The 25,694-nt window shown below is 43.7% G+C and overlaps 1 protein-coding gene across 1 annotated transcript in view; it reads left to right on the top strand.

The window, feature by feature from the left end:
• Positions 1-25,694, top strand: part of LOC135001480 (hydroperoxide isomerase ALOXE3-like) — a 225,206-nt gene that overhangs the window by 6,003 nt on the left and 193,509 nt on the right. Inside the window, exons 2-3 of the mRNA XM_063951585.1 lie at positions 4,338-4,514; positions 19,894-20,098. Of these exons, the coding sequence (XP_063807655.1) occupies positions 4,368-4,514; positions 19,894-20,098 (352 nt within the window). The 5' untranslated portion in view covers positions 4,338-4,367. The remainder of the gene's footprint in view (positions 1-4,337; positions 4,515-19,893; positions 20,099-25,694) is intronic.

Here is a 25,694-nt window from a genome sequence, read left to right as displayed (position 1 = left end):
GCCTAGGGACGTCCTCACCCCTTAATCTGCTACTGCATCCCCCCCCCCGAAGTTGCTTTGTGCTAAGTTAGTTTCCCCACAGAAAAAGTGTGCTAAGTAATATGACAAAGCAGTTGTCTTTAAACATTTATGTGATATAAAAATAATTCATTATATACGTACTTATCTACACTAAATCTTTAAATTGTTGATCCCCTCTCTGGACCCCACGGCTGCAGAGCAGATCTGAAGCCAGAGACACTGCTCACTGCAAAGGGACTTTTTGAACTCCCTGTACTTCCGTTTGGCATATCACAATAAATATATTTGCCATGGTTCTTTTTCTTATTAGGAAAAATAAGAACAATTGTTTAAGACAGTGGTTCCCAAACTGTGTGCCCATGCAGAACAAGTGCTAGTGTCTACCAATTAAAAAAATGTGTGGCCAAACAGAAGCAAAGCTGTCAGGGGCGTTTAACAAAGAGGGCACTCATGCACCTCCGGGTGGGCCCCCTCCTCTGTACGGCGCAGTAGTCTCTGGCATTGTGCTACTTGTACATTGTATTGTGGCATTGTCTACTGTACATGCGCAAGTCTCTGGAACCATGGCGCCCACCATGTTCCAGAGACGGAATATGCTGCGCTATATAAGAAACTGTTAATAAAATAAAATAAATAAATGTTCCAGATACCAACTTGATTACTGTGCAAGCGCGGCAGCCATTTTGTCTGCAATTTTTGCAGCGACTGCAGCACCCGCCGCTGGACTCTGGAATGGTAAAGTAAGTATTAAAATAATGGGTTTCATCCATTATAGAAACGCCAATTGAAACTGTATACCATAACATAACAAAACAAAACATAAAGATGACAGGTAGACACAATTTACTTAATTTAATATTTTTTTCCCCCAAATGTATCAATTAAAAACTTTTATCCTAGTGGTGCCAGGAAAACTTTGCTGATACTCTACGGCAGGGCTGGCCAAACCGGTCCTCGAGATCTACCAACAGTTCACATTTTCCAGACTACCTAGCTGGTGCACAGGTGTAGTCATTACTAATTAAGATGTGCTGCATTCATTCCTAACTGACAGTTCTACAGATCTCCAGGAGGCCTGGAAAACATGCACTGTTGGTAGATCTCGAGGACCGGTTTGGCCAGCCCTGCTCTAGGGTGAAGTGATTCAAGAAAGTTTGGGAACCACAGGTTTAAGGTTTAGATATACAAACTGTGGTCCATTTCTATGAAACAGTGAACAGTGCAGTGAACTTACCAGGTTACCAGTATATAGATAACTCAGGTTCTAGTGTCTGAAGAGTCGCATTTCAAACAGGTGTCTATGCGATGGACATCAGTATCATGTTCTCTAGAAGTAACTTAATTCAAAACCTTCATTATTAATGAATTGCACTTTTCATTTTCAACTTGAGTTAAAATTTGCCTAAGATATAGTTATTTCAGTGACATTTAACTATTGGAATGTGTGCTTGTTTTTCGGGAGTTAAAGCTACTAAACTTAGAAGTACAGTAACAGAGTTATGTGAGGGGAAGTGGTTGAGCACTTGAATAAGGGGGAGAGTTATCAAAGCTTGGAGAAATAAAGTGGAGAGCAATAAAGTACCAAATAATCAGCTCTGACTGTACCTGCCATTTTACACGCTGTGTTTGAAAAAAGACTGTTAGGAGCTGATTGGTTGTTGCTTTATTTCCCTCCACTTTATCGCCACACTTTCATAAATCTCACCAGAGGAGTATTGGAATGGAAAACCAGCCCGGGAAATTTATGGAAACAGCCCTAATGGGGGCCAAGGTCTGTTGTGGGGGTGGAGTCTGTTGAAGGGGCGGGATTCCTTCTCACAGGGTCTTATGCTGTTGTTGCATCTGTGCCTTATGCTAATGATTCTGCAGGGCTCTTTCCTAGTATACATCTGTGCATCCAAATACAGTATACAAGGACAGAGATGCCCACTTTCAGTGCTTACAGATGATGCAATCATGCTTTGTGCATCCTTAAACGCCACCATTGGTCTCACCATTGTAACTTTCACCAGCCCTATGCTAGGTGTCAGGGGCATAACTAGACCTTTGTGGGCCCCATAGCAAATTTTTAAAGGGCCCCCGCTGTGCTCCGTGACAAGTTGGGGAGGGGGAGCAGCACGGGAATGGAGTAGAGGCTGGTGCTTGGTGAGGGGCAAACAGAAGAAAAAGATCTAGGAGCTGCAACCCCTTTTCCCTCCTGTCAATCAAATCTATATATATGTACATTAGGCCCAGGATATTAGTATTCATGTTGTGTCCAGGCTATGTCCTACCTAATAGTTGGCCAAGCCTCTGTGGTGGCTGGTGACATCCCTTAAGCACGCTTGTTAAAGCAACACAGGAGGGGGGTGGGGAGATTCCTCCACTCCCCCCTAATTCTTACCTGTCAGTGGCAGCAGCAGCCACTTCCCAGCCATGTGCTGGGCTGGGAAGCTAATTGGCCGTTTACGTGGCATTAATTCAATGCATAAAAGCATGCAGTCATGGTCAAGAGGTTCAGTTGCTGTGCAGACCAAACACCAAAATAGGGAATATATGTGGTCTAAGTGACTTTTATAGTGAAATTACTGTTTGTGCCAGACAGGGTGGTTGGGTATCTCAGAAATTGCTGGTCTTCTGGGGTTTTCATGCTGAACAGAGATCAGAATTTACCAAGCATTGTACATGAAACAAAACACATCTAGTGAGAGGCAGTTCTGTGGTTGAAAACACCTTGTTAATATAAGAAGTTAATGTGAGTTAGGAAACAGTATGTGTTGCAAAAGCAGTATGCAGAAGGCCATCTCTAAATGCAGAGCACATTGGACCTTAAAGTGGGTGGGCTGCAGCAGCAGAAGTTTCCACTGGATTCCACTCCTGTCCGCTAACAGATGCTGCAGTGAGAACAGGTTTACAGATACTGCACAACTGGAGGCTGGAAAAACTTTGCCTGGTTTGACAAATCTCAATTTTTTTCTGCAACATGCAGATGGTTGAGTCAGAATTTGGCGTAAACAATGTGGATCCATCCTCCTTATGTCAGTGGATCAGTCTGGTGGTGGTGGGAAATGGTGTGGGGAATATTTTCTAAGCACCTTAATTGAGCATTGTGTAAATGCAAAAGCCTACCTAAGTATTGCTGCTGTCCATATACATCCCTTTATAATCACAGTATACGCCAGGCTTTTTCAACCAGCGTGCCGTGGCACTCTAGTGTGCCGTGGCACACTAGTGTGCCGTGACCAGTTGCAAGGTGGGCCGCAGAGCCAGAGCAGCTTCCTGCACCTTCAGAGTGAACTGTTGGCCCGGGCTCTTCTTAGAGGATCAGTCGTGCTCCGGCCGTGACATATGCCTTGAAGACACGGCAGTGTGATATCATAGGTCACGTCCGCCGCTTCTCACCACCCAGCCAGCCCACCTGCCTGCATACACATCTTCCAGTTCCTGCCTGCATACACAGCTTTCCTTGCCGACCCACATCCACACCTGCCCGACCGCCCGCTGCTCAGTATTCACAGCACTCCACTATGAACAACTCCCGCCACTGAGAGACAGGGAGGAGGACAGCTGACCGGTAGGGGCTAATATTTGTTATTTTATGTCTCCTCTGGGGAACAATAGGATTTATGTGAGGAGAATAAGATTTATGGGGGGAACAATGTGAATAGGATTTATGTAGGGAGCAATAGGATTTATGTGGGGAGCAATGTGATTGTTTTTTCTGTGTAGGCCAATGTATGTGTGGAATTTTTTTTTACTATGAGGGCCAATGTGTGTTTTTTGTTAATTTCTGTGGGGAACTGATGGTGTGCCATGGCAATTTTAAAATATTGTTCGGTGTGCCGCGAGTAAAAAAAGGTTGAAAATCACTGGTATACGCAGTTTCGAAAGGCTACTTCAAGCAGGATTCTGCATCATGATGTAAAGCCCATATCATCTGTAACCGGTTCCATAACATGACAATGAGTTCAGTGCAATCCAATGGACTCTAATTAGTGTAGACAACCATAAAATATATAGTGATCGAACACATTGACAATAATGCTGCATTAGCTATAAGTGACAGGTGGGGTTAAGGTACCTGGTACAAGAGTGGTGTTAGGTGGACATTTACTAAGCAGTGATAAGAGCGTAGAAGTGAGCCAGTGGAGAAGTGCCCAAGGCAACCAATCAGTGCTGAAGTAACATCTATAATTTGCATACTATAAAATTATACAGAGCTGCTGATTGGTTGATGGGGCAACTTCTCCACTGGCTCACTTCTCCGCTCTGATCACTACTTAGTAAATGATCCCCTCAGTCTGCGATGTTACTGACTGGTCTTGTTTCTTCCACAGCTGCTTTTGCGAGGATCATTGTCAAAAGACATGGTGACCTACAAGATTAAAATTGCAACAGGGACTGACCTGACTGCTGGGACCTGTGTACAAGTCTCCATTGTTCTTGTGGGAGACGACGGGGAAAGTGCTAAACATCAACTGCCCCATAAGTGGAACAACTTCATACGTGGAGCAGTAAGTGTCTTAGGAGAGTCACAATGATTTATATAAATGTTACTGCTTACTACAGTATAGGTTATATAAGGTTATCTTTCTACAATTATAGAAAGTGGATATTCACTAATAGGATGAAGACCATTAAAGTGCAAACATTCCATTTACATATAAAATACATTACATTCTATCCCACTATAACTATGTTACAGTGTTCCACTCCCACTAAATGTCTTCATATGTTTTTATGACAGTGTTCTAATGGCATATGGGGGGTCATTCCGAGTTGATAGCTAGCTGCATTCGTTCGCTGTGCAGCGATGAGGCAGAAAACCGGCACTTCTGCGCATGTGGCGCAATGCGCACGCGCGTCATACAATTGCAACGAACTATGTAGTTTCACACAGGGTCTAGCGAAGCTGTTCAGTCGCACTGCTGTCTGCAGAGTAATTGACAGGAAGAGGGAGTTTCTGGGTGTCAACTGACCGTTTTCAGGGAGTGTTCGGAAAAACGCAGGCCTGCCAGGCAAAAACGCAGGCGTGGCTGGGCGAACGCAGGGCGTGTTCGTGACGTCAAAACAGGAACTGAACGGTCGGAAGTGATCGCAAGCGCTGAGTAGGTATTGAGCTACTCTAAAACTGCACAAAAAAAGTTTGCCGCCGCTCTGCGATCCTTTCGTTTGCACTTCTGCTAAGCTAAAATACACTCCCGGTGGGAGGCGGCATAGCGTTTGCATGGCTGCTAAAAACTGCTAGCGAGTGAACAACTCTGAATGAGGATATGATACAGATTACAAATCTGAGACAGAATTGTTATGACATCACTGACCCCGCCACCATCGAACCACGTATGTTCAAGTACAGTAGTCTACAGTTGAAGGATCCGAGTGTCCCTCGCCGGCGATAAAGGTAGCCTACTGTATAGACTACAATGGCCAACAGCATCTATAGATGGCATTCGCTATCAGGGAATCATGATTCCTTTTGGAGCTTGATAAATTGTTGAAGAATGCAGTCCCCTATGTAGACAAAAGTGATTGGACAACCTCCCCCTTCCCCTCGCACAAGCGAAATGGTGTCCCCGTTAACACCTCCAAATGGACACTTCCTGTCAATCACTTTTCCATGTAGTCCTCATTACGAGCTGGATTGCAGCGGCACCTTGGCACATGCACATTGCCACCGCTGCACATGCGCAGTCTGCTGATAATAATTCCATTGCGTGATAATCAGCCACTGCGTACACACATGAAGTAGGCCCATAGTGTCCTTCTGCTAACTGTCCTTCACCAGTTACCATAAAGGAGTGTCCTTCTTCTGCCGGTTCTAGAGGAAGCTTTTGCTTCCATGATTGTAGAGCACAGGACTGATCTGAAGTGCGGCCATCTCCAGTCCAGCTGCCATCCACACTATAGAAGGAGAAATCGTTAACTTCCACCACCAAATTAGGTTAATCCATGATGCAGTCAATTAACCTGAGTCCTGCTATGTACCGTTTGTGCAGTGTGTATACTGTGAGCCAGTGGTTCCCAACCTCGGTACCCCCAACAGTTCATGTTTTCCATGTCACCTAGCAGTTGAACAAGTGTATTCATTACTCACTGACACATTTTAAAAGACCCACAGGTGAAGCAAATTATTTCACTTGCAATCCTGTGGGGAGACCTGGAAAACATGAACTGTTGGGGGTACCTGAAGACCGAGATTGGGAAACACTGATGTAAGCCATGGTCGAGGTGCTCTATTTAGATATAACTGAAACCAGTCTTGCCTAAGCCCTAAACCATGACTACATTTTATTTTTCTGGGACACCCATTCAACCGCAGGTTTGTATTTGCTTTTGTGACATGCCCACGACAGATCTCTTGCCCACATCACCCCCGGTGCCTCTGCCCAAATATTTTCATATATTTTATTAGAATTGTGGCCCCAGGGCCTGATTCAGATGTGGTTTTTCTTGCTGCTGCCATTGCTATATTTTGCCTTACGCAAGTGTGATTATATCCTAATATGGGCAGAAGCTAACCTGTGCATAGGGACACCCACTACTGTCGCATCATTTCGGTCTTATGGTGTATAATTGCTGATACATTGGTACCAGCATTGAAAATCGGGTCATGTCGCAGTGCCTCTGTAGACCCATAGGCTGAGCTGCTCTCCAGGGACACAGAGGGCCCACCAGTAGCAAGTAAGATTGCAACTGCTACTTTTTGCATGCCCAGTAAAAGCCAACTGAATGGCCATGGCATGCCTGCGTTTACCCAACCACTCCCCGTTATCACCCCCCAAACGCTGTCTTCCTGTAACTCACTTTGTGACTAATCCCTTGTTGCAACCGCCATAGCAATTCACTTGCTGCACGTGCGCACTGTGGCTCAGGCGCTTGCGCAGTATGAAAACATTGACCAATTTGCATACAATAGCCACTTTGCAACCTCATCTGAATTGGGCCCCCAGTGTATATCTTCTCAGGACGACATGATAGATTATTTTGTGTTTCGGAGTCTGTAAGGCTGATGCATCGAAACACAATGATGATGATGATGACAACATGCAACATGTTTTGGATTAGGGATGGAACATTAAAATTTTTTTAATGTTTGCAATCATCAATGTTATGAGGTTGATGTCCGATGGGATGATGAGAGGTCGAAGGGTTTTTCCCACTATCGATGGTTTTATTCCAATGTTAGTTCATATCATACTTCCTGGTTCCTGCTTCATCCTGACTGACTAGTCTCTCAGAGAAGACAGTGACAGGCAGAGCAAGGCATCAACGTATAGCAAACACTGATGTCTAGCATGCCTTTGTCATCAATAGCAAAAGGCCAATTGCCTCACTCATTGATGGTCTTGTGTTGATGGCGAATATCAATGGTTCCACCAATATTAAGGATTCATCCTTACTTCTGATTGGATGCTTGCGGATTTACCTCTCCATCTCATAGCACTTAGCGGTTGATTTATTAATCAGTACCAGTGGAAAAGTTGCCCATAGTAACCATCCAGTTTCAACCTATCATTTTATGGAAAGTACTTGATAAATGTTACCTCAAAACTATTTGCTATGGATAACTTCGCCACTCTTTGTTCACTGCTTGATACATCAACCCCTGAATTCCTTAGTGTGCTTGCTATGCTATATAAAGTCAAGGCATTCTATTCTCATTACGTAACATTTACATTTGCACTGCCACAGGAAAGGATTTTGTAAGTGAAAGGTAACAAATGTTTATATTATTATTATAACACTCATTCACATAATAGGGCAGATGTACCTAGCCTTGGAGAGTAATAAAGTGGAGAGAGACAAAGTACCAACCAATACGCTCCTGTCATTTTTCAAACCCAGCCTGTAACGTAGCAGTAAGACGCTGACTGACAGGTACTTTATCTCTCTCCACTTTTTCACTCTCTAAAGCTTCGTACATCTCCCACATAACGGGTGGAATAGAGGCAGAGGGAAAGCACGTGTATGTATAATATAGATTTACTGTCCTTTATTATAATAAGATGTATGTTAAATGTACTATGGGGGTCATTCCGACTCGATCGCAGCGTGCTTTCGTTCGCACAGCTGCGACCGGGTCACTACTGCACACGTGCAGGTGCCGTAATGCACACGCACGTTGTTGCTGTTGCCGGGCAACGATGCTGACCGCAGAAAAAGCGGTCGCAGTGGCGATTGCAAGAAGATTGACTGCAGGAAGGCGTTCCGGGGCGTCAACTGACCGTTGGCGGAGATTAGTTGATCGCACCAGCAGCAAAAAGATGCATGGTGCAATCAACTCGGAATGAGACCCTATGTACATTGGAAATGTACATAACTAGTGGCATGAGCAGAGAAAGCACTCTAGACATTTATAGAAACCCCTGTGTGCAGTGAGAAATGACTGCCAATGGGCGACAGAGGAAGAGCGCCCGTTTACAGGAATAAGGGAGACTATAGACTTTATTCAGTGATGATCTCTGCATAGGTAGCAGATCTGCGTTCACCTCCTCACTTGCAGGGAGCCGCCCAGCACAGGGCAAGGCCACCCAGCATGTGTGAGGCTGTCTCCAGATGCGTCCGCAGTCAGATTGCCGGTTTCCCAGCCCCAACCCATATAGAGGTTACTAACTTTACTGTTACATTATTATTTGTATGAACTGTATTACTATTAACTGCTAAAGTAATATATGTGTATAGATTCATATTTGTAACATCATTGTACAGCCTAATTGGTAGGGAGTATTTTGTATTTTCATCTGTGTATTGTTTAATACAACTAGTCAGATGGGAATCCATCAAATTGTGAGGAGACAAGTTCCATTGAAATACATAAATAAATAATCCTGTTAATGTATATTACGGTGTGTGGTTGTGCAGTTACTAAGATATCAAGGTAATATCTTATATGCCCCTAACTGATCCAGAATACTGAAGAGTACTGAGGTTTGGGTGGAAGCACTGCAGAAAACAGATTGTCTTGACTGGCTGAGGCATTTGTCCCGATCGAGCATACGCTGCGTACCGGGGTGTAGGGAGGCGCGCCTAGTCATAGAGAGGCGTACCTAATCGCACGGAGGCAGACAGAGCGTTTGGCGTTACCTTTACGTGTAATACCTGCGATCATCCACTAGATGTCGCTTTTTACAATCACTACTGCGCATGCGTGTGGTCTCCCGTAAAATACAATACTGAAATATATAATAAGGACTACTTTACTAAGGCATCTCATTACGCTGCATACAGTAAATACTCATTACGCTGCATTATTTAATACAGTAAATACTCATTACGCTGCATTATTTAATACAGTATATACGGTACAGACGCAAATAGTACAGCATACAGTATATGATCCATCTACAGTACTTTATGAATATGTGAGCATCCAAGTCCCGCAGACAAAACAACATAAAACCAGTAGTGTACACTGTCGCAAATGGACGTGTTAGAAGTTCACTATTGCCTCTTGAGATTAGGAATTTTGTACAGTAAATTAGCGTCCTAATCCCGTAGCCATTACAGCATAATCAAAACCAATGGATTTATTCATCTGTCTGCGGCGAAGTGGTGAAGTGTTCCGCTTCCCATACTCAGAGTCACGGGTTCGATTCCTAAAATACGAATGCATGTTAGTTTTTTCCAGACTTCTTTATTTTTTTTTATTCACATAAACCAGGGCAAAGCTGCAGGAGCGGTTCTACTGTTAAGGTTCTATGCACCGTACAGTACACATACAATTCTGTAGCAGGGCAAACTCAATAGAAATGGCTACCACCTATGACTCCTTGCCCCATGGAGGCCCTAGGCTACGGAGCAAGTAACAGTCCAGATTTTGCAGGCTATGGGGCAATGCTGAAGGAGCGTCACAATCCCCTAGCTAAAATATACAGGGGTGATCGGAATAAGCGAGGTCTATGCACATTACGGTACACCGGACTTGATTGCATAGCACACTGGCAAAATTGCTGCTGCCCCTGAACCCCCACCATGTGGTAGGCAGCGCTCGGATATGGAGTGAGAGATGGCATAAGTTTTGCAGGCTACGGGGCAATGCTGAAGGAGCGTCACAATCCACTAACCAAAATACACAGGGGCGATAGAAATAAGCGAGGTCTATGCACATTACGTTACACCGGGCTCGATCGCATAGCAAACTGACAAAACACAAGTTTTACATAAAGCAGGGCAAAGCTGCAGGAGAGTTTCTACTGTCAAGGTTCTATGCACCGTACGGTACACATACAATTCTATAGCAGGGCAGACTCAATTGAAATGGCTACCGCCTGTGACTCCTAGCTCCATGGAGGCACTCGGCTATGGAGCAAGTAACAGCACAGATTTTGCAGGCTACGGGGCAATGCTGAAGGAGCATCATAATCCCCTAGCTAAAATACACAGGGGCGATAGGGATAAGCGAGGTCTATGCACATAACGATACACCGGACCCCATTGCATCACAAAGTGACAAAATGTCCGAGTCACGTGAACCCCTGCCTTGTGGCAGCACTCAGCTATGAAGCGAGCAACGGCATAGGTTTTGCAGGCTACGGGGTAATGCTGACGGAGCGTCAGAATCCCCTAGCTAAAATACACAGGGGTGATAGGGATAAGCAAGGTCTATGCACATAACGATACACCGCAAAGTTCCCCATGGTTTTGATTATGCCTTTTCTTTGAACACAGTATTTTCCACTGCCTCTCCCTACCCCCATCCCACTTTCCCTTCCCCCCTGGGAGCCTGCAAAGTACATGCAGTAGACAGGGAAGGAGTTCCGATCAGGTTACAAGACATGTGCAACAGTATACTACTGTATGTAGGAAAATCCCCCGCCCACTCTGATTTATGTGAAACCTGTGTGCACCCTTCCGTTGAATGTATAACAAAGAAAAATATAATAATAAAATGAATGTTACAGGAACACAAAAAAAAAGGTTGGCACTTCCTTCCCATTGGTGTTGGTTTATGCCTTAGGGGACTTGGACGCTAATACTTGTATTTCAAAAGCAAGGTATTTTCCACCGCCTCTCCCTACCCCCATCACCCTTCCCCCGTGGGAGCCTGCACAGGTCATGCAGTGGACAGGGAGGGAGTTCAGGTAAGGTACAATACACAAATGCCGACGATCTACAGTACTGTGTTGCTCAGTTAGATGCGTCAGAATACACTAATTTATACTCATTACTGCTGTGTATTTGTACATAGCGGAATGAATCGCTGCTGCAGATTTACTTTGATTTATGTGAAACCTGTGTGCACCCTTTCATTGAATGTATAACAAAGAAAAAAATAATAAAGTGAATGTCACGGGAACATATAAAAAAAAAAGGTTGGCACTTTGGGACTCAAACATAGGACTCTCAGCGTGGGAGGTGGGAGCCTTCATAGCTAGGTTGTTATGGAAGGGGAGACAATTAGCTACCAGAGGGTACCAACCCCAAGTTTCTGTGACCCGCACAAGGCTCATGGCAAGCGTCGGAACCCATGGTGGGTCTGAATTAACGGGCCCATTATAGTCTATGGAAAAATGGGTCCACTTTGCGTACTGATATATCTGGTTCTCGGTGTCCCAGAGACTCAGGACTGGTACCATACAAAAGAGGAGACTCTTGGCTTTCGGGGCAGACCAACCACTAGTTTATGTGACACTAGAAAGGGAAACGGGAAGCAACCGTGTATCGGGTCCCCTCCAGTTTTCCGCCTAGCTTGCACAGGATGCAGGGTTTCTGGCTAGATAGGAAATACTGTACAGAAATGCTAAGCATGGTAATTTGACATCCAGGAACATAGGGAGGAGTTTTTATCTCTCTCTATTATACTTAGAAAAATTACACTTGCCACTGTACGTTACAAGCTGTTCGTGCTAAAAACAAAACAATTCCTGGTGCTGTGATTACATAGATATGTAAGCTGCTCTCTCAGGGTCAATTGGTTTTTTACCCCTATAATGGAAACTAAAAAAACAGACAAACGAGAGAGCGCTAATCACATCCAAGGTGGATTTTTATTTTTCCAATTCCAATAATTCTGAATTTATTGCCGTCCGGCAGTACATAAACACATATATTAAAAAATAACAATATAACCATAAAATCCTAAAAACCAATTAATCACTGATTATACTCAAAATGATTCAATACATGTGCACATGTAGGTATAACTGCCCCACTTTGTTTAAATTGTTTTCCTTATTTCTCAAGTATCCAGGGCTTAAAATATATTCCCAGTAAACCGGATACTATGTATATAACTTGTGTCCAACAATGTATCAATTATACTCAGATACACTGCTCAGCAGCTTCCCAGCCTCATACTGGAACATATGAATGAGTGTTAACTTTTATAATACTTCTGTCCATAAGTCCGTTAGTCTGATTGATGAACCATGTGTTAGTAATATTAGATAAAGTGCATTCTTGCTCCCAGCTGGTTAATGGTATTAAAGTGATTAATGCAAAGCTGATTTATAAATAATAGTCACTGTGCTGCAGCAATCTGTAAATAAAAATGTAGGTATACCATACATGCGCCTCTGTTTGGTCACGGTGCAGGTGATATTCCTCCTGGCTAATTTCTCACAGATAGCCTTTTATGGAGTGGATTCAACTATATGCTTTAGCCACGGAAAAAAGGCTTTGCCCTACCGGCCGGTGCTCGTTTTCTCGACCTTATCTGGAGTCCGTGGGCAGATGAATGATCCAGCGTTCCCCTCCTGCAAGGGTGTGATACAGCCAACCAGCTGATATCTTTCCGTCCGCTGTAGTCTGTGGTCTGTAACCGGAGGTACTGACAGACGCGTTTCCCCGCCTACTCACACGCATCGGCGGCTTCCTCAGTGTCAGTTTGTGCTAATTAGTGCCCTAATAGAAAATACTATACAGAGATACTAAGGACAGTGATTTGGAAACCAGGAAATTAGGGAGGAGTTTTTATCTCTCTATATTACACATAGAAAGATTAAACTTGCCACTGTACGTTACAAGCTGTTCGTGCTAATTAGTACACTAGTAGAACATACTGTACAGAGATACTAAGTACAGTGATTTGGCATCCACAAACTTAGGGAGGAGCTTTAATCTCTCTCCATTGTAATCTTTCTAAGTATAATGGAGAGAGATAAAAGCTCCTCCCTAAGTTCCTGGATGCCAAATTACCGTCCTTAGTATCTCTGTACTCTATGTTATACTAGTGTACTAATTAGCACAAACAGCTTGTAACGTACAGTGGCAAGTTTAATCTTTCTATGTATAATGGAGAGAGACAAAAGCTCCTCTGTAAGTTACTAGATGCCAAATCACCGTCCTTAGTATCTCTGCAGAGAATGTTCTACTAGTGTACTAATTAGCACGAACAGCTTTTAACTGGATGCCAAATCACCGTACTTAGTATCTCTGTACAGTATGTTCTATTAGGGTACTAATTAGCATGAACAGCTTGTAACGTACAGCGGCAAGTTTAATCTTTCTATGTATAATGGAGAGAGATAAAAGCTCCTCCCTAAGTTCCTGGATGCCAAATCACTGTACTTAGTATCTCTGTACAGTATGTTCTACTAGTGTACGAATTAGCACGAACAGCTTGTATCGTACAGTGGCAAGTTTAATCTTTCTATGTATAATATAGAGAGATAAAACCTCCTCCCTAAGTTCCTGGTTGCCAAATCACCATCCTTGGTATCTCTGTATAGTATTTTCTATTAGGGTACTAATTAGCATGAACAGCTAATTAGTACCCTAATAGAACATACTGTACAGAGATACTAGGCCCTTTAAAAGACAAGTTGGGAGTCTTAAGCAAAAATGATAATGACATAGCGGACACACTAAATGAGTTTTTTTCAACAGTATTTACTAGAGAGGACCCAATTCAGGGACTAACATATAATCTCAATAATGAGAATATCCCACTGATAGACTACTTCCTTGCTTAAATAAGTATCTGTGACCGATTAAAACATTTAAAGATTAATAAGTCACCAGGTCCCGATGGTATTCACCCAAGGGTTCTAATGGAGCTTCATTCTGAACTTGCAAAGCCGCTATTTTTGATTTTTAAGGATTCAGTAATATCAGGTATGGTTCCCAAAGACTGGGGTATAGCGGAAGTAGTGCCTATATTCAAAAAGGGAAGTAAAGCTGAACCAGGTAATTATAGACCAGTTAGTCTTACATCTATAGTGGGGAAAGTACTGGAAGGTATTCTAAGAGATAGTATTCAGAAGTTCCTTGAAGTCAATAAGGTCATTAAAAGGAATCAACATGGGTTTATGAAGGACAGATCCTGTCAAACCAACTTACTTGGCTTTTATGAAACAGTAAGCGCAAACCTAGATCAGGGTAAAGAGGTGGATGTAATCTTTTTTAGATTTTGCCAAAGCGTTCGATACTGTACCACACATGAGACTTATCTACAAGCTACAAGAATCAGGGCTAGGTAGCACAATATGCACTTGGGTCAAAAACTGGTTAGATAATAGGGAGCAGCGCGTTGTGGTTAATGGATCTTTTTCAGCTTGGACTGAAGTGCTAAGTGGTGTGCCGCAAGGCTCAGTATTAGGACCGCTATTGTTCAATATTTTCATTAATGACCTAACAGAAGGTCTAGAGAGCATGGTGTCAATTTTTGCAGATGATACCAAATTGTGTAAAGTTATAAATGCGGAGGGGGATGCTGAGTAGCTTCAGAATTACTTAGTTAAATTAGAAGCTTGGGCAGCGAAATGGAGAATGCGCTTCAATACAGACAAGTGTAAGGTGATGCACTGTGGTAACAAGAACAAAAATAACACCTACCTACTAAATGGGGTAAAATTAGGGGATTCTGTACTGGAAAAGGACTTAGGTGTCCTCATAGATAGCAAACTAAGCAGTAGTACCCAAAGTAGGACTGCAGCAAAGAAGGCTAATAAGATATTAGCATGCATAAAACGGGGAATTGATGCTAGGGACGAGAGTATTATACTCCCGTTATATAAATCACTTGTGAGGCCACACCTTGAATACTGTGTACAATTCTGGGCACTTTACTACAAAAAGGATATCCTGGAGCTAGAAAAGGTTCAAAGGCGGGCGACCAAACTAATTAAGGGTATGGAGACGCTGGAATACGAGGAAAGGCTTGCAAGACTAGGCATGTTTACACTGGAAAAGAGGAGATTAAGAGGGGACATGATCAACATTTACAAATATATAAGGGGACAATATACAGATCTTGCGCAGGACCTGTTTTTGGTTAGATCAACACAGACAACTCGTGGACACTCGCTCAGGTTAGAGGAGAGGAGATTCCACACAATACGGCGTAAAGGCTTTTTTACGGTAAGGACGATACGTGTTTGGAATTCCCTGCCTGAGGGAGTTGTAATGGCCAACTCAGTCAACACCTTTAAGAATGGGATAGATAAATTCCTAGTGGATAAGGATATCCAGGGTTACGGGGCATAGTCACGCACTATGGTTATTATAAAAAAGAGGGGTTAATCGGAACGGCAGTCAGCAACTTCAGTCAAAATTTTAAACAAAATATTCGTGCATAGGAGACCACAAATAGGTTGAACCCGATGGACAATTGTCTTTTTTCAACCTTAGATACTATGTTACTATGAGATACTAAGTACGGTGATTTGGCATCCAGGAACTTACTGAGGAGCTTTTATCTCTCTCCATTATACATAGAAAGATTAAACTTGCCGCTGTACGTTACAAGCTGTTCGTGCTAATTAGTACCCTAATAGAACATACTGTACAGAGATACTAAGTACGGTGATTTGGCATCCAGTTAAAAGCTGTTCATGTTAATCAGTACACTAGTAGAACATACTGTACAGAGATACTAAGGATGGTGATTTGGCATCTAGGAACTTAGGGAGGAGCTTTTATCTCTCCGTTATACATAGAAAGATTAAACTTGCCACTGTATGTTCCAAGCTGTTCATGCTAATTAGTACACTAGAAGAACATACTGGGGACTCGGACTCATACAGTACTTGCATTTCAAAAGCACGGTATTTTCCACCGCTTCCCGCTAGCCCATCACCCCCTTCCCCCCTGGGAGCTTGCACAGGTCATGCAGTAGACAGGGAGGGAGTTATTCACATAAACCAGGGCAAATCTGTAGGAGCGGTTGTACTGTTAAGGTTCTATGCACCACATGGTACATATACAATTCTGTAGCAGGGCACACTCAATTGAAATGGCTACTGCCCTTGACTCCTTGCCCCATGGAGCCCCTCGGCTATGGAGCGAGTGACGGCATAGGTTTTGCAGGCTATGGGGCAGTGCTGAAGGAGCGTCGGAATCCCCTAGCTAAAATACACAGGGGCGATAGGGTTAAGCGAGGTCTATGCACATAATGCTACAAGGCGGGGGTTCATGTGCCTCGGACATTTTGTCACTTTGTGATGCGATGGGGTCTGGTGTATCGTTATGTGCATAGACTTCGCTTATCCCTATCGACCATGTGTATTTTAGCTAAGGGATTCTGACGCTCCTTCAGCATTGGCCTGTTCTTTGTACACGGTATTTTCCACTGCCTCGCCCTACCCCCACCCCACTTTCCCCTTACCCCCTGGGAGCCTGCACAGTTCATGCAGTAGACAGGTAGGGAGTTCCGATCAGGTTACAAGACAAGATTTATGTGAAACCTGTGTGCACCCTTCCATTGAATGTATAACAAAGAAAACAAATTATAATAAAGTGAATGTCACGGGAACTCAGACGCTCATACTGTACATGTATTTCAAAAGCACGGTGTTTATGCATTATACATATTTCCTTTTACACAATTAGTTGCGTCTCCATACACAATCTTGCGTCTGCATACACAAGTGTTTTAACATGTTTGTTTGTGTCTGTATAAACTATTTATTTATATTGAGAACTCTCACAGTCTGACCATTGGTCACCATCTATTAACATTACAGTCGTTACTGACCATTTGCCGGAGCTGTAGATCAATCCGCCGCTATACGATCGAAAGTACTGGATTAGTGGAGCATTAGCCACCAGTGGTGGAGATGTGTAATGCATGCTGAGTATCTAGAATCGCCTCAACGCGCCAGCCTGTGATTAAACTCAGCAAGCTAAGCTATCGCCTTAGCGTGACTAAACGTCTGTCTAGGCGGCGGATCGGTCAAGATAAAGGTGGCTACATCTGTACCTCCACAAGAGAAGACCTGATCCACAAATACAGTAACCCATACAAAACATACTTACCTACTTTGCTGCCCCCTCCTCCGGGAGGAGGCAGCGTTCTAGGTGCATGGGTATGGCCAGCAGCAGGATGGGTGGTCCGGGGGCATGGCCGACAGGGAAGTGGATGGTCCGGGGGCGTGGCATCAGGGTCGCGTCATCATGACTCCGCCCCCCTCTGTGCAGTGCAGTGCAGAGAAAAGAGGCGCTGTATAGCGGCTGGCGGAGCTACGATGACTGGATTCAGTGCAAATTGCATCATCAGACCCCCTCAGACCACCCACTTGTTCTCTGCTGTGGGCGGCCGAGGAGGGTCGTGGAGGGGCTGCAGGGAATGCGGGAAGGCTTGCCCACCTTTCCAGGGGGCCAGGAGGGTCACCCGATTTTCGGGAGCCTCCCGGCCATTCCGGGAGGGTAGGCAAGTATGATACAAAGACCAGGTGACCAGGTGTATTTCTACTTCATTAGTGTGACTAGTAAGTTTTGAACCCTCTGGATCCACCCCCAGACTGCTCTTACCCTGTGTAATCTGCTATGGGCTGTCCTGTCCATTTGTTGCAGCAGTGGGAGCTGTTGGTAGTTTCCCTCCTCAGTCTGATCATGTCAGCCTCAGGCCAGACCATACTGCATTGTTATATACAGTAGATACTGCCCATAGACTTCTGTTACCATTTATAATCCGCTATGGTCTGCATCCATCACAGCAGTGGGAGCCATTGGGAGTTCCCTCATTCCCACTTAGCATGCCAGTCCAGGGCAGACCATCACACATTGGGGGTAATTCTGAGTTGATCGCAGCAGCAACTTTGTTAGCAGTTGGGCAAAATCATGGGGGTAATTCCAAGTTGATCGCAGCAGGAAATTTTTTAGCAGTTGGGCAAAACCATGTGCACTGCAGAGGGGGCAGATATAACATTTGCAGAGAGAGTTAGATTTGGGTATGGTGAGTTCAATCTGCAATCTAAATTGCAGTGTAAAAATAAAGCAGCCAGTATTTACCCTGCACAGAAACAAAATAACCCAACCAAATCCAACGCTCTCTGCAAATGTTATATCTCCCCCCCCCTGCAGTGCACATGGGCCCTCATTCCCAGTTGTTCGCTCGTTATTTTTTTTTCGCACCGGAGCGATTAGTCGCTAATGCGCATGCGCAATGTTCGCAGTGCGTCTGCGCCAAGTAAATTTGCTAAGAAGTTTGGTATTTTACCCACGGCTTAACGGAGAAATTTCTTCGTTCTGGTGATCGGAGTGTGATTGACAGGAAGTGGGTGTTTCTGGGCGGAAACTGGATGTTTTATGGTGTGTGCGAAAAAACGCAGCCATTTCTGGGAAAAACGCGGGAATGTCTGGAGAAACGGGGGAGTGTCTGGGCGAACGCTGGGTGTGTTTGTGACATCAAACCAGGAACGAAACTGACTGAACTGATCGCAGTGGAGGAGTAAGTCTCGAGCTACTCAGAAACTGCTAAGAAATTTCTATTCGCAATTCTGATAATCTTGCGTTCGCAATTCTGCTATGCTAAGATTCACTCCCAGTAGGCGGCGGCTTAGCGTGTGCAAAGCTGCTAAAAGCAGCTAGCGAGCGAACAACTCAGAATGAGGGCCATCATTTTTGCCCATCTGCAAGAAAAATTCCTGCTACGATCAATTTGGAATTACCCCCCATGTGCACTGCAGGGGAGGCAGAAATAACATGTACAGAGAGAGTTAGATTTGGGTGGGGTGTGTTCAATCTGCAATCTAAATTGCAGTGTAAAAATAAGGCAGACAGTATTTAACCTGCACAGAAACAAAATAACCCAACCAAATCTAACGCTCTCTGCAAATGTTATATCTGCCCCACCTGCAGTGCACATGGGCACTCATTCCGAGTCGTTCGCTCGGTAAATTTCTTCGCATCGCAGTGAATGTCCGCTTAGTGCGCATGCGTAATGTCCGCACTGCGACTGCGCCAAGTAATTTTAAAATGAAGATAGTATTTTTACTCACGGCTTTTTCTTCGCTCCGGCGATCGTAGTGTGATTGACAGGAAATGGGTGTTACTGGGCGGAAACAGGCCGTTTTAAGGGCGTGTGGGAAAAAACGCTACCGTTTCTGGGAAAAATGCGGGAGTGGCTGGAGAAACGGAGGAGTGTCTGGGCGAACGCTGGGTGTGTTTGTGACGTCAAACCAGGAACGACAAGCACTGAACTGATCGCAGATGCCGAGTAAGTCTGAAGCTACTCTGAAACTGCTAAGAAGTTTGTAATCGCAATATTGCGAATACATCGTTCGCAATTTTAAGAAGCTAAGATTCACTCCCAGTAGGCGGCGGCTTAGCGTGTGCAATGCTGCTAAAATCGGCTTGCGAGCGAACAACTCGGAATGAGGGCCATGGTTTTGCCCAATTGCTAACAAACTTGCTGCTGCGATCAACTCAGAATTACCCCCATTATTAGATATTGTAGATGCCGCCAGTCACTATTCTTTTCTACAAATATGAGCCATAATTATATTACTATTATATTCTGCAGAAATAGAATGATGCAACTTACATATTTACTAGTAATGATGGCAAGCAATGTATCCAACTAAGCAAAAGTTGTCAGAAAATCTTTTTCCTGTATATGTTCAAGGTGCATACTGTATGTGTCTGACTTCACAATAACCCCTCAGTGTCTGTCTTTCTGGAAGTCCAGGGTTCCATCATGCATGTTTCTCAGACACTGCTCTGCTTTTCCAGGTGACTGATTTTGAAGTTGACACTGAGAAAGATCTTGGAGAGCTCCTGCTGATCCGGCTGTCCACAGAGCAATACAAGACCTTTAATATGGATGATTGGCAATGCCGCTATGTTGATGTGACCAGTCCCAGTGGTCAGCTCTACCAGTTCCCTTTCTATCAGTGGATCTCTGGTGCAACGACTGTGGAGATCCCAGAGGGGAAGGGTATGATGAAGTTTTCATAGCTGCAGTTTATTAATTTTGGCTAATGCTGCCTGGGTTGTTTTGACATGCCAATGGGAGTGGTACTGTACATGATTTTATTTGTATAACATTTTAAATGTATTACAAATGAAATAAAAAAGGAGATTTATGGTAAGAACTTACCTTTGTTAAATCTCTTTCTGCGCGGTACACTGGGTTCCACAGGGATAACATCGGGGTGTAGAGTTGGATCTTGATCCAAGGCACCAACAGGCTAAAAGCTTTGACTGTTCCCAAGATGCGCAGCGCCGCCTCCTCTATAAAACCGCCTCCGTGCACAGGAGCTCAGTTTTGTTAACCAGTCCAATGCAGTAGCAGGTAAAAGAGACGACAACCGTTAGTAGCCACATATACCACATTCTCGCAACAGGAGAATGTACCAGCAGCTAATGCCATACAAACCCAAAGAAGCTAAGTGCATCAGGGTGGGCGCCCTGTGGAACCCAGTGTACCTCGCAGAAAGAGATTTAGCAAAGGTAAGTTTTTACCATAAATCTCCTTTTCTGCAGCAGGGTACAATAGGGTTTCACAGGGATACATAGTTACATAGCTACATAGTTGTTGTGGTTGAAAAAAGACAAATGTCCATCGAGTTCAATCTATTGTACAATACATTATTTTATTTAATTATTTTTTTTTTAAATATTAATTAAATGCTGTATCCCTGGATATTTTTTTTCAGCTAGGAATTTATCTAATCCATTTTTAAACTTATTGATTGTATCCACCATTACTACCTTCTCTGGAAGAGAATTCCAAATCCTTACTGCTCTTACTGTGAAGAATCATTTTCTCCGTTTGGTATGGAATTTTTTCTCCTCTAACCTCAGGGGGTGTCCTCCTGTCCTATGTAGTGTTTTTTGGGTAAACAAATCGTTTGATAGATCCTTGTATTGTCCCTTAATGTATTTATAAATATTAATGATATCCCCTCTCAGTCGCCTCTTTTCCAGTGTGAACATATCAAGTCTTTTAAGTCTTTCCTCAAAGTCCAATGCCTCTAACCCCTTAACCAGTTTGGTGGCTCGCCTCTGAACCCTTTCGAGTACCAAGATATCTTTTTTATAGTATGGGGCCCAAAACTGTACACAATATTCCAGGTGTGGTCGCACCAATGATTTATACAGTGGCAGGATTACACTCTCATCCCTTGTCTCCATACCCCGTTTTATGCATGATAACACCTTATTAGCCTTTGCTGCTGCATTTTGACATTGCAAACTGCTACCAAGTTTATTATCGATGAGGACACCCAGATCCTTTTCAACTACCATTATCCCTATATTTTCCCCATTTAGTTTATAGGCTGCCTGATTGTTCTTAGTCCCAAGGTGCATAACTTTACATTTGTCTATATTGAACCTCATTCCCCATTTGTCTGCCCAGGCCTCCAGTCTAGTTAAGTCATTCTGTAGAGACTCAACATCCTTGTCTGAATTAATTATTCTACATAATTTAGTGTCATCTGCGAAAATTGACACTGTGCTTTCCAGTCCCTCACCTAGGTCATTAATGAATATATTAAACAGTAATGGCCCGAGTAGTGAGCCCTGCAGTATTCCACTGAGTACTTAAGCCCATTCAGAGTACATCCAATTAACCCTCACTCGCTGTTCCATATTAAACAGCCAGTTACTCACCCAAGTACAGATAGTATTTCCCACCCCAAGCTCTCTTAGGTGGTCATTCCGAGTTGTTCGCTCGCTAGCTGCTTTTAGCAGCATTGCAAATGCTAGGCCGCCGCCCTCTGGGAGTGTATCTTAGCATAGCAGAATAGCGAACGAAAGATTAGCAGAACTGCTACTAAATAATTTCCTGCAGTTTCTGAGTAGCTCCAGACCTACTCCTAGATTGCGATCAGCTCAGTCCGTTTAGTTCCTGGTTTGACGTCACAAACACGACCTGCGTTCGGCCAGCCACTCCCCCGTTTCTCCAGCCACTCCTGCGTTTTTACCTGACACGCCTGCGTTTTTTTAGCACACTCCCGGAAAACGCTCAGTTACCACCCAGAAACGCCCCTTTCCTGTCAATCACTCATCGATTAGCAGTGCGACTGAAAAGCACAGCACGAACAACAGCTAAACTGCTAAGTTTTTAGTTAAATAACTAAGCGCATGCGCACTGTGTACCATGCGCATGCACATTTAGCAACAAATCGCAGCATAGCGAAAATCGGCAACGAGCTAACAACTCGGAATGACCACCTTAGTTTGAGGATTAGTCTCCTGTGTGGAACTTTGTCAAAAGCCTTAGAGAAGTCTAAAAAGATCACATCCACTGCTTGACCCTTATCAATACTATCGCTCACTTTCTCGTAGAAGCTTAATAAGTTAGTTTGACATGACCTGTCCTTCACAAATCCATGTTGATTCCTAGTAATAACCTTGGAGGTATCCAAGTACTCTAGAATGCTATCCCTTAATATACCTTCTAGTATTTTCCCCACTATAGATGTCAAGCTAACCGGTCTCTAGTTCCCGGGGAGCGTTTTAATACCCTTTTTAAATATTGGGACTACCTCTGCTATACGCCAATCCTTTGATATCATTCCTGATCTAATTGACTCGATGAAGATCAAATATAGAGGTTTGGCTACCTCTACGTTGAGTTCCATAAGAACCCTGGGGTGGAGTCCATCCGGCCCAGGAGATTTATTTATCTTAATTTTACTCAGTCTCTCCCGGATTACTACCTCGTTTAAGCAAGTACCAAGCAGTGGGTCATTATTATTATTTATGTTATGCTCTATTCTTGTCAACTTGTCCTCTTTCGTGAATACTGATGAAAATAATTTATTAAATAAATCTGCTTTTTCCCTATCATCATTAATCAAGACATCCAGCTTACCCTTTAGGGCCCAATATTCTCCCTTTTCAACCTTTTACCATTTATATACTTAAAGAACTTTTTCGGATTTGTTTTACTCTCCTTTGCGATTTATTTTTCGTTTTCTATTTTAGCTGCTCTAATCGCTTTTTTGCATTTATTGTTAGATTCCTTGGAGAACTGGAATGATTCCACCTTTCCGTCAGACTTAAATGCTTTGAAAGCACGCTTCTTTTTATCCATTTGTTCCTTGACCTTTTTATTAAGCCACATCGGTTTGGATTTCCTACTTCTGTTTTTGTTGACTTTGGGAATAAATAAATTAGTGTACTTATTGAGCGCAGTTGTAAAAATGTCCCACATTTGAGCAGTATTCTTACCATGAAATACAATTTCCCAATTAATCTCTTTCATCGCTTGTTTCAGTAATGTGAAATTTGCTTTCCTAAAGTTAAAAATCTTGGTTAAACCCTTATATTGTTGTTTTTGAAAGCTGATATTGAATGTGATCATATTGTGATCGCTATTTCCTAGGGTCTTCCCTATTTTAGTATTTGTTATAATTTCCTCATTATTTGTTAGTACTAGGTCCAGTATAGCCCCTTGCCTAGTTGCCTTCTCAATTACCTGTGACAAGTAATGATCTTTTAGCATGTTTAAGAACCTGTTACCCCTAGATGTATTTACTGTTTCGGTGTTCCAGTTTATGTCCGGGTAATTGAAGTCCCCAACAATAACGACGTCCCCCATACCTGTAGCTTTTTTGATTTGCTGCAAGAGTAGTAATTCGTCAGCCACACTAATATCTGGCGGTTTATAGCATGTCCCTATTAAAAGTCTTTTTGTATCTTTACCCCCACTCAAAATCTCAACCCATAATGACTCTGTGTTATCTCCAGTCCCCTCGTAACTGACCTCCTTTAAATATGGTTTTAAGAATGGTTTAACATAGAGACAAACACCCCCTCCCTTTTTATTAATCCTATCTCTCCTGAAGAGAGTGTATCCCTCGATGTTTGCCGTCCAGTCGTGAAAATCGTCCCACCATGTCTCAGTAATGCCTATTATGTCATAATGGTCATTATGTGCAATTGCCTCTAATTCCCCCGTTTTATTTGTTAGGCTTCTTGCATTTGCAATCATACACTTAAGTTTATTAATTCCCTGATCCGCAAGTTCTGGTGTACATGACATTTCCTTAGGAACCAAGGTATCCCTTAAATTACCATTGCTGACTCTTTCACTCCTTCCCCCCTCTCCACCCCCATTATACTTTATACATCCCACTATTCTTGTCTCTCTAGTTGTCCCACTAATTCTTTCTAATCCCTCCCCCCAGGCACCTAGTTTCAAATCTCTTCCAACCTTCTAACCATCCTTCCCCCCAGCACCGCTGCCCCCTCCTCATTCAGGTGCAATCCATCGCGTCCAAAAAGATGGCGCCTGACTGAGAAGTCTACCCAGTGTTCTAAGAACACAAACCCCTCCTTCCTACACCAGTCTCTAAGCCACACATTTACCTCCCTGATCTCCCTCTGCCTTCCTGGACTAGCGCGTGGCACAGGTAATATTTCCGAGAATATTACCTTAGATGTCCTTGCCTTTAATTTCTGTCCTAGGTCCCTATAATCTCTCTTAAGGACAGCCCACCTTCCACTAACTTTGTCATTGGTGCCAACGTGCACCAAGACCCCCAGGTCATTCCCGGCCCCTCCCAACAAACTTTCTACCCGGTCCGCAATGTGCCGTACCCGAGCACCCAGAAGACAACAGACTGTACGGCGATTGTGGTCCCGGTAGCAGATTGCCCTATCCGTTCTCCTGATAATAGAATCCCCTACCACCACAATTTGACTAGGTACCTCACTATCTTTTTTTCCCTTTGTCCTGGAGGGCCCACTCCTCTGGTTGCTAGAGGGAGCGGTATCCTCCAGTGCCGTCATTTCCTCACTGCAATCCCCAGAATCTTTGTCCAGTCGGGCAAATTTATTGGGGTTTGGCAGGTCGGAGATGTCCTGTCTCCCCCTCTTCTTCTTCCTTCTAACCGTGACCCAGCTTGCTTCTTGATTGTCCTCGTCCTCCTCTACCGGTGGCCCTCCCTGCAACTCCTCCACCGTTCTATCTAAGCTCAGTTCGAGATTGTGAATATTCCTCAGTCTCGTAACGGTTTGCTCTAGATCAGTTACCAGGGCTTCCAGGGCAACCGTTCGCGTACACCTCACGCAGATGTATTCGCACTGGGCCGGTTGCTCCAGTTGCGCATACATCATACACGACATGCACTGAGTGAGATTCCCAACCACGGACTCCCCCATTATGTCTAAAAAGAAACTCTAACTCCCTGTACCTTTATAAAAACAATACAATGTAATACAGACAATACCGACTATGTATTACAATACAACTTAGTTCGTATGAGTGTATCAATGGAAAACAGTCAAAAGAATAATAATAATAATAATAACACAAAAAAAAGAAGAAATTTAGTGTTTAAGAGGTGTGATACTTGCGTGTCCGGCCCGCGTCTGGCTCGCCTTCAGCGAAGTTCTTCCACTTTGTGATCGTGGGATGTCGGGGATGTCCTAAAGCAGTTCCTCATGGGAGAGGACGCACTGTAGCGGGCACGAGAACCCGGCGTCCAAAGGAGGTATCCTAGGAGGCGGAAGTATCGAAGGCATAGAACCTTATGAACGCGTTCACTGAGGACCACGTAGCCGCCTTGCACAATTGT

The sequence above is a fragment of the Pseudophryne corroboree genome, chromosome 2 (assembly GCF_028390025.1).
Source record: "Pseudophryne corroboree isolate aPseCor3 chromosome 2, aPseCor3.hap2, whole genome shotgun sequence".
Lineage (NCBI taxonomy): Eukaryota > Metazoa > Chordata > Amphibia > Anura > Myobatrachidae > Pseudophryne > Pseudophryne corroboree.
The sequence above is the reverse complement of the archived record's forward strand: the minus strand, read 5'-3'. Positions and strand labels throughout refer to the sequence as shown.